At 46.2% G+C, this 15373-nt stretch overlaps 1 protein-coding gene across 20 annotated transcripts in view; it reads right to left on the bottom strand.

Moving 5' to 3' along the window:
• Abhd6 (abhydrolase domain containing 6, acylglycerol lipase) overlaps positions 1 to 15373 on the bottom strand; it is a 48931-nt gene that overhangs the window by 26166 nt on the left and 7392 nt on the right. For 4 of the 20 annotated variants that reach the window (XM_087181581.1, XM_087181591.1, XM_087181583.1 and 1 more), the window contains 3 exons: positions 11066 to 11122; positions 7669 to 7733; positions 932 to 1082 (listed from right to left, as the gene is read on the bottom strand). In XM_087181581.1, the coding sequence (XP_087037707.1) occupies positions 932 to 1050 (119 nt within the window). In that variant the 5' untranslated portion in view covers positions 1051 to 1082; positions 7669 to 7733; positions 11066 to 11122. Of the gene's footprint in view, positions 1 to 931; positions 1083 to 6218; positions 6334 to 6947; positions 7166 to 7668; positions 7734 to 11065; positions 11123 to 15373 lie in introns of those variants that run through there. The other 16 variants (XM_087181575.1, XM_087181586.1, XM_087181593.1 and 13 more) reach the window with 10 other exon arrangements.

Genomic DNA, 15373 nt, shown 5'->3' with positions numbered 1-15373 from the left:
ATTTTATGTGAATCTGAAATCAATAAAAAAGTGAAGTATTTGCTATGAAGTTATTTTTCCTTTTTAACATTTTTTTTGGTACTGGGAATTGAACTCAGGGACCCATGATTACCAGGTAGACACTGTGTCACTGAGCTACATCTCTGGCCCTATTTTTCCTTTTTACAAATCAAGTATCATGTAGCATGCACAAGCTACAAACAGCATTGCAAACGAAATAAACCCATCCCCCAAATATCTCAATGACTGCCCCTGACTGAAGCCTTTCCCTCGACAGCCTGGGGACACAGAAGTTAGGGACCACTGCAGCACTGAGGCTGGTTTCCACAGCAAGTGGTTGGGAGAGGCCTTTCTGTCATCACACCTCTGTGACAGCCATATCCGTGTTTCCAGTCTACATCAGTGCATTGCACTCCCGGCTCTCATTTGATTTAATAAAAAATGGCATTTGAGTATGGAGGCCCATGGTGTAGGGCAAAGATGCTATCAGAAACCTGAAAGGATTTACCTGATGAGAAGTGCCAACCAATTCTCTGAGAATACTTCCAAAACTCAAAAGACAATGTGTGTCACTTAACTTATGGTTTTTAAATTTTATTTTATTTATTTTAGGCAGGGCCTTGCTATGTAGCTCAGGCTGGTCTTGAACTCACAACATAGCCTAAGCTGGCCTCAAACTCACAGCGATCCTCCTGCCTCAGCCTCCTGAAGGCTGGGATTACAGGTGTGCGCCATTCTGCCCAGCTCAACTTTTCTTTTCTTTTTTTTCTTAAAAAACACAAATACATGTATTTTTATCAATATCAACTTTTCTTTAGGTTTTAAATATTTCATAATAAAATTCTGCAGTATTTGTCTCAACAAAAAATAGGACAACAATGTTGACAATATTACCACACTCTTGAAAATATCAGTTATGTGATTAACTTACCAGTAGTAGATTCTTATCAACGCTGAAGGCCACAGGAGAAAGGAGGCTACGAATGCCAGGATGGGGATGGCCAGCGTCCCACCAGCAATCACAAACATGTTCACCACATCAGGGTCCATCTGTGCGTTAGGATGGCTGGCGCCTGCGGGGCCTGGAGAGAGATGGCGTTAACGCTGCCTCCTCAGGAAGGTGAAGAAGCAGAAGGGAAAAGAGGATGAATGTGACAGATCAGGAGGGAACAGCAGCATGTGCTTCAGGAACTAAATGGCCCTGGATTTAAAAAGACAAAACACTACAACTACAAGGCACACTGTTGGCATAGCTGGGGAACCCTGAGTGAAGACAGGGTGTCAGACAACACTACTGCCATGGGTGCTGAGTGTGATGATGACACTGGCTACATATGCAGGGGGAAGAATGCCTTTGTTCTCGGGGGTGCTGAGGGCAGAGGCATGTACTGTGCACAGATACAGACATACCCACTACTCACCTTCAAAGGTTTGGGACAGAAGAGGTAATGTGCACATGTGTGCTGGGAGGGAAGAAATAGGGCAACTATGATGAAATGTTAAGCACTAGGGATTCCCGGTGAACGTTATGGTATTGTTCCTTTACTTTCGTGCAGATTTTTAATTTTTAAAAGTAAAGAGGACAGGGCCAGGGATTTAGCTCAGTGGTTCTGTCGCTTGCCTCGCAAGCACAAGGTGCCGAGTTCGATCCCCAGTGCCAAAAATAAAAAATAAAAAAGATAAAAGTAAAGAGGACAGGAAACCTTGAAGAAATAAATGAAAATATACACATACACATGAATGCTTGTATCTCAGAGTATCACTGGATGGATATACAAAAAACTGGTAATAATGGTTACACCTAAGGCAGGGAACTAGAGGGCTTGGTGTCAGAGACAGACAAGAGATTTGCTTTTCACTTTTTAAATGTTTTGAATTATTTATCATGTACAATTCAAAAATAAATAATACACAATAAGAAGCTGGGAGGAAACAAGCCTGTTTCTCTTTCTAGAGTTAGATTCCTAAGGGTAGGGACAATCAAATACGTTCTCTCTTGTATACGTGACTGTATCGCATAGTACACGACACACACATTTTACATATGGGTTGATGAAAAGCAGAGTTGCAGTTGCTTAGTGCTGGTGCATTTTTCCTAGAACGTGCAAGCCCTTCAGTTCCATTCCTAGCTTGTTACAAAATGGGCTCGATTCTGTTGAACTGTTTTAAGGGAAAACCATTCCCAATGGTGCTGCCAGAGACCCGACAGTTTTCCTCTTTCAGTAATCATGACACTCCCTGGAGGAGTCACCTGTGGAACACTGGGCACACCGTGCACTGTTAGGAGGCCTCACCACTGAGGCGGCAAATGCACTGCCAGGTGAAAGGAATGTGTACAGATCTGAGCACTGTGGGCCTCACACGAGGTGATGAACATGGGAACTGTCAGCTTCAAGAAAAACTCTTCCAGGGCCGGGGATTTAGCTCAGTGGTTCTGCTGCCTGCCTCCCAAGCACAAGGTCCTGAGTTCGAACCCTGGTACAAAAAAAAAAAACAACAAAATTTCTACATCACAGTAAGTCCTGGGCCAGGAATTTAGCTCAGTGGTTTCGCCGGCTGCTGCACAAGCGCAAGGACCTGAGTTCGATCCCCAGTACCAAAAAACAAAACAAAACAACAACAACAAAAAAATCCAAACAGTAAGTCCTTAAAGAATGTTAAGGGCCATGGAGAATTCTGAACTCTGAGCTTCAGGAAGTTAATTGGATGATGACCCTCTGGACCAAAAATTAGAACATCTTATGCCCAAAGCCATCAATAGCATAAGCTATGACACTGAAGATAGCAGCCCTGAAATGAAAGTATGACCTCGAAAAAGTAAATGCCCCACTTTGTGAGTGTCTGCTGTGCATGTCACTCAGGTTTGAGGAAAGTTCCATCGGGTTCCATCTTACAGTTAACAGCAGAATAAAGTCTCTTCTAGACATGATCAATTTAGCAAGTTGGACTTACTACAGAGAACCCACACATTCTCCCTGTCAAGGTCAAATAAAGTAAACTGTTACTGAAAAAACTGAAATGCTTTCCAATCACAATGTTTTCTAGACAGACAAAGAGTGGACAGTTATTCCAAGCTCTGCAACATCCTTCACTTTAAAAAGGACTTGACCCAGCTTCTCTTTAAAAAGGCAGCTAGCCAGCCCAGCTGGTGCTTAATAATGGAACATTCTATATGCCCACAGGAGAGGCTGGCATCAGAAAGACTGAAGTCCTATGAGCCAGGAACCATCATCGACCAAAAATCAGAAGGGTTGTAACATGGACTCTCCCAAGGTACGGGTTCCATGAAACTGAGAGTTTGCCAGATGACTTTCATGACCAAGTAAACATTAAGTAATGCTTCGGGAGTTAGCATGAGCAAGCACTGATGTGCATACTATGATGGTCATCTCTCTTCAGTTTCAGTCCTGCTTAGGTCAAAGAGCAACTCTTAGACGGGCACGGTGGTGCAGGCCTATAATCCTAGCACTCTGGGAGGCTGAGGCAGGAGGAAGCCAAGCTTGGGCCTAGCCTGGCAAATTAATGACTGCAAGATCCTGTGTCAAAATTACAAATGAAAAAAGGGCTGAGGATGGAGTCTAACGTGAAGGCCCCGGATTCAATCCCCAGCACCACAACCCCCCCACACACACACGCAAGCGCGCACACACACACACACACACACACACACACACGGGAGTAACCCTCACGATGACCATCTTAAACAGCTCTCTGACCTTGGGACCTCTTGGAGGTATCAGGTAATCAGTAATACTGCTCCTTTTCATTTATTTTATGAATGCTTTCGAATTATGGTGGGATGTGAATTAATTAAGAATAAATTTAAGCAAAAAGAAGTTAAAGAAAAGTGCTAAAGGTGACACATGGACCTGGAACGCACAGTGAACATGGCTGGCTGCTACTGAGCAGCAGATTCACGGGACTGGAGGGCACTGGACTGGGGCCTCGCCGGGCAGCCAGCTGCCTCCTGCCTGAGACACACATCTTGCACACATCAGCCGTGAGACCTTGGCCTCTTCCGTTACATGAAAACGTTCAACCCAATCTTGTGTTCTCTACGACTCTGTAGAGTAGTAGTAGTCTCTTCTGAAATTATGCCGGACAATTATAGTAGGCTCTGGCTTGCCCTCCCAAGAATCTCGTCCTCTATTATGTTTCCCCAGAAGCAAAAACAGTACCTAGCAAATATCTGGTGCTTGGTAATGCTCACTGCCTGACTTAGCACACTGAAAAAGGCAGTCTTTTTACCATTGGCTGTGTCAGATGAGGGCCCAGTGCCCAAAGCACAGCAGGGTCAGGAGGGGCTGGCCGTGATGGCAACACACTGTACACCCAGACGGAGCTCCCTCTCAGCCTCCTCTGCCACTTGTTCACACCCAAGCCGTGCGTGCAGGGGCCTCTGTCTCTGAACGCAGGGACAAAGATGTCTTGGATAAAGACTGTGTCATCTGATCAGTTCAGAAGTCAGACAGAACATGTCACAGTTCTCTCCTAACGTCATGACTGACTTTGAAAATGGGATCCTGAGTTCCCACCTTGAGTTTTCAGAGTATAAAGCAAAAATCCAAGAATAAACAGAATGCAGAACACTATCAGAAAATACTGCCTTTCACTAGCCTATAGCCCATCGAATCTGACAAGCTAAAGTCCTGCTCCCTCCAGAATAATAATGATCACAGAAGCGATCACAGAAACTATAATGACCAGGCTGTCACCACCCGCAGCCCAAGACCTGACAGTGAGATTTCCATGCCAGCACACCAGGCCCACACAGGCTCGCTCACACACATCCTTCTGTTTGATCTCACAGCACTATGAGTGGAAACATTTCTCCCATTTTAAAATGTGAAAACTGAGGCTTTAGAAGTTACAAATGTCCCCAGGGTAATGCCTCAAATTTCAACACAAACCTGTAGGTATGTCTGAGTTCATGTGACATTTGCCTTTGAGATGCTTTCTCTAGCAGATACTTATTGTACAGTATTTATGTGTAAGGTACAGGGTTCAGTGTGCTCAGGGACAGCCTCTAGACTTCTTCAAAGCTGTTTCAACAGCAAGTAACATGTTAACAACTTTACAAGTTACCAGTTGGCTTACTCCTTATTCCTGTTGGTGTGTTGTTACAACTATACAGTGCTGCTATTTTTTCTTTTATTGTGCCAACAAAAATTCTCTCCCTCAAAAAACTATTTAATTTCATTGGACCCAGCTATCCTCCTTCCAGGTATCTTCCTGAAAGATGATTTAAAGACATACTACCGTGACTCATGCACACCCATGTTTCTAGAGGCCCAATTCATAACAGCTAAATCTTAGAAGCAGCCTATATGTCCAACAGACTAATGAATAAAGAAAATATGGTATTTATACATGATGGATACTACTATGCCATAAAGAAAGATAAACTTGAGCCACTTGTAGGAAAATGGATGCACCCTGAAACCATAATGTTAAGTGAAATAAGTCAGACACACAACTTAAATATCACATGGTTTCTCTTATATGAGAAACTCAAATTATCAATGAAGATCAAAATAAAAGATACATAATAGGACATAGGAAGACAAATCTTTCTCAAATGGAAAAGGGATCAAGTGAATGAGGGAGGTGGAAGAAGGGAAAGGGGATGAAAAAAAGGAATTAAGATGTATTATGACCTGGATTCAATCTCCAGTACCTTAAAAAAGTCAAATGGGTAAAGAGAGATTTACAACACGTGTTTTTAGTCCCTTTATAAAAATATCAGATGGCTGAAGGTAAAGAAAAAAAATGTTTGTACATGTATCAACTCCACACAAGGAATGTCATCTTGTACTGCAAACATGTACTGATAAAAAAATTTTAAAAGTTCTCCCCACAATGTTTCATCAGAAAGATACTATGTTCTTGAAATCTGAGTGTAATACCCTACTGCATTTACCTACACTGATCTCTGAAATTGCCTCCTGGAAAGAGTAACTAGTTCCTCAAAACTACTGTATTATTAAAGAGTAGCAGTAAAAAACCACGCAACAACGAAAAGATTCTCTTATGTGGAAGCCCCAGGACCAACAGGGCAGAATAACTTGAGAAATGGGCTGTTCTAATTCATTATCATATATGTCTTTGTCATCACAGGGGGAAAACTACACGGAGATTTCCAAACAAGCAGTTAAGCTTGCCCAGTCGTCACTGCCAACATGGCCAACTCCCCAGGATTACTGGCCACAGGTGCTCACCTCTGCCTTCTTTGGGGCCTTAGCGTCTCAGCGCTCCTCTGGCTGAGCCTGTTCTTCCTCTGCAAGTTGCAGCTCCAGCAGCCCTGCTGGTGAAGCAAGCCACGGCTGAACATGCCTGGCCGGGGACGATATGCCCTCTTAACCTCTCCCCAATATTCCCATGATCCTCTCCACCCCCTCCCAAACTCCCACAATGCTCTCCTCATTCATTCTCTCTCTCTCTCTCTCAGTACCGGGGATCAAACTCAGGACCGTGTACTTGCTAGGCAGGTGGAGCACCACTGAGCTACATCCCCGGCCCACCTCATTCTCTTCTTGCTTCCATCCTGCAACACTCCCACTTGCAGGGAATTAAAAAACTAACACACCTGATAGGACCTTTCCAGATTTTTCCAAATGTAGGAGCCCTGCCAAGGCCCTATGTGCCTCAGATACATCGCTCCCTACTTCTCCTGATTCACTGATTTCTGCCAACTGAACCCCCGTCAGCCTAGCCTCCCAGGTGCTAATGTATTTTCCAGTCTTCCCCCCTCACTGCTCCAGTTACGCAGTGGTAGAGTGGAACCAGCTCCAAAGTCAACTTCTCTAAGTCTAGACAAACTTAAATTAATTAGAAGCAAACAAAACCCAAAATTCCGTTCTTAGTTACTCGGCCACCTTTCAAATGCTTGACATCCACATGCAGATAGGAGCTACCACAGTGGACAACCGGGCATTGGGGATTTATACCTAAAGGCCTCTTGCAAGCAATCGCTGAGGCCAGGTTGGGTCAACGCTCAGTAGGAATGTTGCCTGGGAAGAAAAGTCCCATCAGGAGTGAGACTTCCCATCAGCCAGGACAGGGTGCCATCTGGACCTCCTCTGCGGCAAACGGGGGCCGGCCTCATTCCCCCATTTCTGCTTCCACAACAGCGTCTCTTCACACCTGCATCTTTCCACCACCAGCTCTAGGAGCAATCATTTCAGTTTATACCAGGATTTCCCTGCCCTGCCTGGTCCAATGTCCAGCAGATAAAATGTGAACCATCGCACACAAGCCCACTCATCCTCCAAGTGCAGACTTCCTTGACTGCCCACACCCCACTAACCAGCTCCCTGCCCCATACCAGCCCTGTCCTCCCTCTTGCTGCTCCCTTCCGGTGGCAAACCATGCTGTCCTAGCTTCCTGATGAACTCCTCTGCCTCCCCAGATTCCCATGTCTTCCAGACTCCCTTCACATCAGAGCCCTGCTCCTGGCACAGTCTTTAAGAACTGTCTATAGGGGCTTTTGGGGTATAAAGTAGTTTAAAAACCTTCAGGCACCTGCCCTCCCCAGTAGACCTAGTGACCACGGAACTGCCCACCTGGTGGACCATGGAGGATAGCAGGAGCTCAGCCAGGCAGCAGGCCCAGGCTCCAGGGGGGCTGGCTTTGTTGGGGTAATTTATGGTGTCAAAAACCCACACTTACTTGTCAAGGAGCCCAGCCTTCTTTCTCAACTGCTCCTGGCTCTGACAGGAACTAAAAATGAGATTCTAGAATACCAGAAACAAAATGAGAAAGCATTAATTCATCTGAGGGAATATGAATGAACTGCTAACAGCCAGCCAAACTGCTGGCTGCATGGAGCAGAGCGCCCTCCTAAGCACTCAGCAGCATGCATCCTGTGGTTTACAGTCGGCTTCTGGCTCAGGCCACCTCCCCAATCAGGCAAAAGTGCACAGAGCACAGGGCATCTCACATAGTGAGTCAGAGTCAGGAAGGGACACAGGAGGTCAAAGAAGAAAGTAGGTGAGAGGCCGGGGATTTAGCTCAGTGGTTTCGCTGGCTGCTGCGCAAGTGCAAGGACCCGAGTTCAATCCTTGGTACCAAAAAAAAAAAAAAAAAAAAAAAGTAGGTGAGAGATCGACCATAGAACAGCTGCATCCAACTAGGCTGCCTGAACAGACAATGCAAAGGTGGGGGGCAGCTGTGCTCTGGGGAGCTTAGCAAAGACGCTCAAATAAAGATATAGGGCACCCCTTCTCCGTCTGGGGTAGAGATTCCTGATGCTGTATTCCAGAAGGAATGGGAGAAGGCCAGCAGCCATCAGGCAACGGAGGACAATGCTGCCACTGGAGTGACCAGCGACGTGGGCTGCATGCTTAAAATCAGGGCTGGGCAGAAGCAGAAAGGAACCAGCAGGGGCTCCAAGCAGGAGCATCAGGAGACAGGCAAGGGAAGCAGGCACAGAGCTCCAGACCTGGTAAGGCAGGTCAGTGTAAGACCTGAGAAACAGAACCATGAGAGGTCCAGAGCAGACCTTAGGAACTGTTTTACAATATCTCCACAGGGAAGGCCTTTCTAAGAAAGATATAAAGACCAGAAGGCATAACAAAACATCATTATTATGAAACGATTTTTGTATTATCATTACAAGAAAGTAACAAGTTGACTGCATAAAGTTGTTTTTTAAATATTTACTTGGAGGGCTGGGGATGTAGCTCAGTGGCGCAGTGCCTACCTGGCAAGTATGAGGCCCTGAGTTCGATTCCTGATACAAAAAAACCAAAACATTCATTTGGAAAGAGACAAGGTAAATAAGATTAAAATTTGTCAATACAAGCAGCCGGGCATGGCAGCACATACCTATAATCCCAGTGCTGTGGGAGGCCGAGCCAAGAGGACAGCAAGTTCAAGCCCGCCCTGGGCAATTTAGCAATTTGGTAAAACTCTTTCTCAAAATAAAAAATAAAAATGGCCCGGGGATGTAGCTCAGTGGCTTCGATCCCCAGTACTGCCCACTCCAAAGTCAATACATATCATATGCACAGGACTTGTCTCCTTAATGTATGAAAGATTTCTACAAATCAAGAAGAGCCAAACCCAGCAAATAAGCAAACGATCTTAAGAGGTAATAGCAGAAAGGAAACAGAAATGACTCTTAAACATATAAAAAGATGTTCAGTATTATTTACAACGAGACAGGCACATCACCTAGCGGCTGATGGCAGTCTTCGCTGACTACTGGCAAAGACTGAAGAGCCTGACAGGCCATGTGGCCAAGTACATGCAGGCCCAGACGCTTCTGCCCGTGGACCGGCACAGACCCTGTTATGGGAATCTAGCAAACTGGGCGGCAACGTAGGCCGCACTCACCCTTAACCTAACAAGATGCTTTTCTTTTTCTAGGAATGTCTTATCTGTGGTTACATCTATTTATTTTTTATTTTTTTGGTACCAGGGATCGAACTCAGGACCTTGTGCTTTCGAGGCAGGCACCGGAACCACTGAGCTAAATCCCCGGCCCTGTAGTTACATCTAAACATACACAGAGACACGTTTGTGCAGGGTTATTAATTATAATCATAATGTGTATATCATAATAAAAGACTGGAAATAACCTACATGCCTACTATAGGGGATCTGGTAAGTAAATGATGCTGCAGCTTTACAAAAGAATACTACATCCAGTCATTCCATACAAGACAGTTCTACTTGTCCCTACACCTAATAACCTCCAAGGTCCATTACTAACTCAAAAAAGCTCCTGCATTAAAAAAGAGAGAGAGATCATGTTTACACATGTATGAGATGTTTCTGGATGGATACACAAGAAACCTAGCAACGGCTGGCTCTGGGAACAGAAACTGGGGGCAGAGATGGGCGTGAGAGTTTCCACTGATATCCTTTGTGCCTTTCAGACTGGTACCGTATATATATATATATATATGAACTTTTAAATCTAATTAAAACATACAGGGCTAGAGATGTAGCTCAGTGGTAGAGAGCCTGCCTAGCATGTGTGAAGCCCTTTAGTCAATCCTCAGTATAGAAAAAGGAAAGTAAAGACAATTTAAACTCCTCAAATGAAAGTCTATCTTGCGCTGTCCAATAGAGTAGCCACTAGCCACCCGTGACTATTTAAATTTAAGGTAACTAGAATCAAATAAATCTGAAATTCATTCTTCAGCTACCCTAGCCACATGGCAAGTGTTCAACAGTCACATGGGGCTTGTGGCTATCATGTTGAATGATGAAAATGTAGACCATTATAACACCAAGTTCTGCTGGCTGATCCTGGACTCTATACTAGCTTAAAAGGTAACAAAGGACAGCAATCAAAGTGTAGTTTCTCATGAGAGAAGAAATACAAGCGTGAATGCTGTCAGGCAACAATTCCCCCACCTCCACACGTCAGCTGGATGAGCTGGCTAATAAGGTGCGATCTGAAGATTGGGAGGACTGCTGCCCTATGTGACTGACCAGAGGTTAGGTCCACTTGGCAGGAACTTTAGTCTTTAAGACTCAAAGTACAGTATCTAAGATAGAAAATAAGAGTTCTCCAGCCTGGAATCGCACAGCTATTCATAAGCCATAAATTCCTCTACTCTGTGGTTCTGGGAGAAGACGGTGAAAGGGTTTGCTGCCTGCTGCACACAGCACCAGCAGCAGGTTCCCCTCCAGGGCTCCTGTTCAAGAACCAGCTGGCCCACATCCCCTGCCTTCTAGGGGCCAGGGAACCTGCAGGCTGAGCAGCAGAGAGATCCAGAAAGCCCTCCTGCCTGGTCCCAGAAAATCAGGAGTCAGAGGAGGGAAGGGCGGGCAGATCAGTGAGGGTCCCAGCCGAGGGCAGGAGCTTGTGTATCCCGCCGCACAGCTTGTACAAAAGCAAACCAGCCGAGAAGAAAGGCAATGAAGCATGTGCCACAAGTCTTGACCTGGTGGAGGATTTTTAAAAACATCAGACTCTGGGGCCAAGATGTGGGCTGGGGTAGTCTGAAATAACCACCTGCTGAAAATGTGTGGACGACAAGGCCGCACTGTTGAAATGCAAGCCAGTCTCCTGCTGGTTAGAACAGAAGCAAAAAGCCACTTGACCCTTTACCTGCAAAGGCTGTACAGTCTTCAGATTCTGGGGGAGTCCACATGAGCTTTCATTTTCCTCAAAGCAAAGTGTTAGAAAGAGCATTACATAAGGATTGCTTTTCACATGACTAAAAGCAACTAAAATAGCCCTGTATATGGGTGTGCTATAACAGGCCTAAAATAGAACCTGGGTACCCAAAAACATTCTCCTGCTACCTAAACCTGCACTTGTAAATCAGGGGAATAGTTAAGAGATTAAAAAAGGTTTTATATTTTAAAAGAAGGTGAAGCTGGTCTATAGTATTTTCTAACTGCAGGAACAAAGCTGGTATGAAACAAAAATAAAAGGAAGCCTTTTGGGGCAGGGGATTTAGCTCAGTGGCGCCGTGCCTGCCTTGCAAGCCCAAGGTCCTGAGTTTCAAGCAGCAGCAAGATTTAAGGGGACAAGATTTTAGGAGGACATTTCTGGCTTCCAGCACCAAGCCTAGCTTTCTTTCCCTTTTCTCTAGAATCTCCTCCCCAGGTAAGGTTCCAGGACAATGAGCACAAGAAAAGGGAGACGTGGTAAAGCCACACTTGCAACTTCATAGTTCAGAATGAGACACAGCTTTGTTTGGAACTTTAGCTTTGTTTAAGTAAAACAAAAATCAAAATCGTCTATTTTAAAAGTAATAAATACTAAACATACTATGAAAAATCATCCCCATTAACGTTTGGTTATCATGGTGTTATCATGAAGAGGCCATTTTCTGCAAAATATATCTTAGAGCTTCATTCATTTCTCAAGGGTCTGTCAATCCTCTGACTTCTCAAATCTCTGTGCCCTGAACGGATGCTCATTCCTTCTCAACTGGTGACAGGTCTTGCCACATCCTAGGCTGGCCTTGACATGTCATTCCAGCAGTTCTCTGCCGTCACTTGCTCGGTTTCATGAAATCCTGCCTCTTTTGCAAGAGTTGCTATTTTCCTTTCCACTGTTTGTCTTAAAACATCCTCTGGCCTGGGAGAGACAGATGAACACAATAAAGATGCTGCCAGGGCCTGGATGGCCACCAGGGTAGGAAAGCAGAGGGGTAGATGATGCACATGACCCGATATGACACGTGACAAGTCCACTAGTGAATATTTTCCTGGCATGAGAACTTCCGCTTCCCATCTACAAACTGGCAACATTATACTAGTATGACCCTCTCGCGACTCTACCTGAACTGACCTACTATACTCTCCACTCTCCTTCCCTGCAAGACATCCTGTACCAACCCACCTCATCCTTTAAAATTCTTGCTGCAATGCAGGCTTTGTGGCTCACACCTGTAACCCCAACTACTCAGGAGGCAGAGGTAAGAGGATCCCAAGTTTGAGGCGAGCCTAGGCAAGTTAGCAAGACCCTATCTCAAAATAAAAAGGGCTGAGGACACCACTCACCTGGCATGCATCAGGCATCCCCAGTTGAGGAAAAAATAAAAACGAAAAACCCTCTCCTTGGCAGAGCAAGAAGTTAGCTCCCTCTTTTAGGCCTGCTTCAGATCCTGAGCAACCTCACTTCACCCTCCCTGCCCCAGAGTTTTGAATGAACACTTGCTTCTTGTGGCACCTGTAATTTGTGGTTCATGGTGAGAAACCTGGCTGTGTGCCCCATGAGGCTGCCAGCTCCTCAGGGACAAGTTAGACCACCTCTCTGCCTCTGCTGTAGCACTTAACACCCACTGTACTTTGTCCTCGGGGGCGCCAAACAACAAGCTTTCAGTCAACATGCAACCGCCTTCTCTGTGGAGCAGACAGTCCTGCAGCCACCGTCCAGACCTGGTGCAGGGGTGACCAGTAAACAGGGCTGCCCGGCCAGTGTCCACCCCAGCCTTTCCTGCACTTTGTTCTACACAACGGGCGTTCCTCACTACGGCAGTACGGTTAGAGGCTCCAGTGTAGCTGGGCAGCAGGGACCCAGAGAGGTTGAGCAAACTGCCTCATGTCACAGTTTCCTGTTCCTCTGCCCCATCCCAGCAGGGCTCACAGTGGTTCTCAGCATGAGGTACAAGGCCACCGCTGGCTTGGCGCCCATCCAGTTTTCAAGCATCAATGTCTTCGTGTATCGTTCACCGGCTGGCTCCACCCACGTGCCCTTCCAAGGCTGACTTGCAGCCTCCAGACACATCACGTCCTTCCACGCCTGCGTGGCCTCAGGACCCCATACCCATACGGACCCTCCCTCCAGGCTGAGCTCCAGCTCACCACAAGTCCTGTCTATTATTGCTGCATTGCCCACCTGTAAATGCTCCTCTGAGGGTATGGTTTTGTACTTTGATAACCTGGCTCACAATCTCTGCTCTGCTGCTGACTAGCTACTAGACCTTGAAAAGTCACTGCATCTCTTAGAACGTCAGATGGGGTCAAACTGAAATGGTATAGGAAACGGTTCCCCATGCAACTGTCAGACACCGAGCACTTCTGCACCACGAAAAGACCCTGCCTTCCCCACCAGGCAGTCAGGCAGCCTGGGCACACCTCTGTCCCCTTCCCTGCTCTGCTCAGTGGAACACACTATGGGCAGGTCTGCACTGCTGTCTTTCCATGTGAGTACAGCCTGCGACTCAGTCCCCAGAAACTATGACACGCAGGGCTGGACTCCGAGTCTGGGTACATTACAAAGCAACACCCTATGCCAAGAGCCAGGCAGCCAAAGCTTCTGGAAAACTGCCTCCCACAAAGGCTGCTGTTACTTTAGATAATTACTTAACAAGCCAAGGACCCTAGCCTTCAGCAGGAAGGACCATGGCTGGCACCTTCCCCCGATCTCTGCTCCCCTGACTCAGCAGTTTCCTTGGTGCTGCACCAGGGCACCCAAGAATCGGGACAAACCCAGCTGCATCCAGCAGCGAGGCAGTGACACTCCACTGGGCTCGGAGACAGGAAGCCTGGAATGTGCTCCTGAAGCTCCGAGAGGCTGTCTGGGTGATGCCTTCCAGCTTTTGGGAAGAGGCAAGTACGTCCAAGGTCAGAAAGAACTTGAACGCCGTGAAACCCAGATCCAGACCAGGTTTCCAGACCATGGAACAAGCAACTTTGGGGGCCATGTGATTCTTTGTTGTGGGGCTGCCTTGCAGGTCAGGGACTTAGCAGCATTCCTGGTTTCTCTAGACCAATGCTACCTCTAAATTGTGACAATCAAAAGAGGACAAGTGGCTTCTGCTGAGAATTCTCAATTCCATCTCTTGTCTCATCACCCAGTCATCGAGAAACATTACAGCCATTCACTAAATCTACCCTGAAAACTGTCTTCCAGTCCTCCAGGACTTTTGTTTCAGTTCAACCTCAAAGGCTTGCACTTTCGAGGCAGGCAGTGGAACAACACTGAACTAAATCCCTGGCCTGGGAGTTTTTAAAAACAGCTCCCCAGGGGGCCAAGGATTTAGCTCAGTGATTCCACTGCCTGCCTGCCTGCCTGCCTGGAAAGCACAAGGTCGAGAGTTTGATCCCCAGTACCAAAAAACAAAACAAAACAAACCTCCAATCCCTGGGCCTCCCCTTCAGGGACCAGATGCCTGGGCAGAGCTCTGGCAAGGGTGTTTTGATGAGGGTCCTGCAGCTGGGATAAAGAAACACTGCCCTGGGACATTTCATCTGCTTCCACCCTCTCCCTTGTCCCCTGACTCTGGCAGTGGTAAAAGCCACTGACCAGCTGAAATGAGGCCAAGAAATTTTATTAACCTCCCCACTCCTGACAATGAAACATCCTTTGTAAGCTCCCTCTGTTGGCCCGAGGACAACCTGCCAGCAAAACAGAACTTAACCCCATGACCAAGTGGCTTTCCCAAGGGTCTATGATGTGCAGCACTATCACACAGAGCTTTCACGAGGGTGGAAATGGTCTCTATCTGCTGTCCAAGAGGACAACCTCTGGCCACATGCAGGTATTCAGCGTTCAAAATGTGAAGAACGCAGCTTCTGCCTTTAATTTTAATTAATTTTTAAAATAGCTAGTGGTCACCATACTGGAAAACAAAAACGTGTTTCTGACCCTAGAGTCACAGAAATAAAGAAAACTTTACAGCCTCCTAAATTCAGTGAGAGAGTGAAATTTACAAAAATCTATGCCTTAAAATCTATGCCTTATATCGAAACAGTCTTCAGAGTATCAAGTGTACTCTAATCTATTCCAACAGACTCAGAGATTTTACAATAAGTGCTCTTCAACCTACAGACATAGCTTTCCTGGTAGATTCCCAAGCCTTAGCTGGCATGACATCCCTGCCCCTTTTGCACACTCACCACTCTGACACTGTAATTGATCCAGTCACTCACAGAACCAGGAGCTCGGTAAGGACTACGA

The sequence above is a fragment of the Heterocephalus glaber genome, unplaced genomic scaffold (assembly GCF_053883595.1).
Source record: "Heterocephalus glaber isolate CG9 unplaced genomic scaffold, H.glaber_assembly_v1.0 deba00001472, whole genome shotgun sequence".
Lineage (NCBI taxonomy): Eukaryota > Metazoa > Chordata > Mammalia > Rodentia > Bathyergidae > Heterocephalus > Heterocephalus glaber.
The sequence above is the reverse complement of the archived record's forward strand: the minus strand, read 5'-3'. Positions and strand labels throughout refer to the sequence as shown.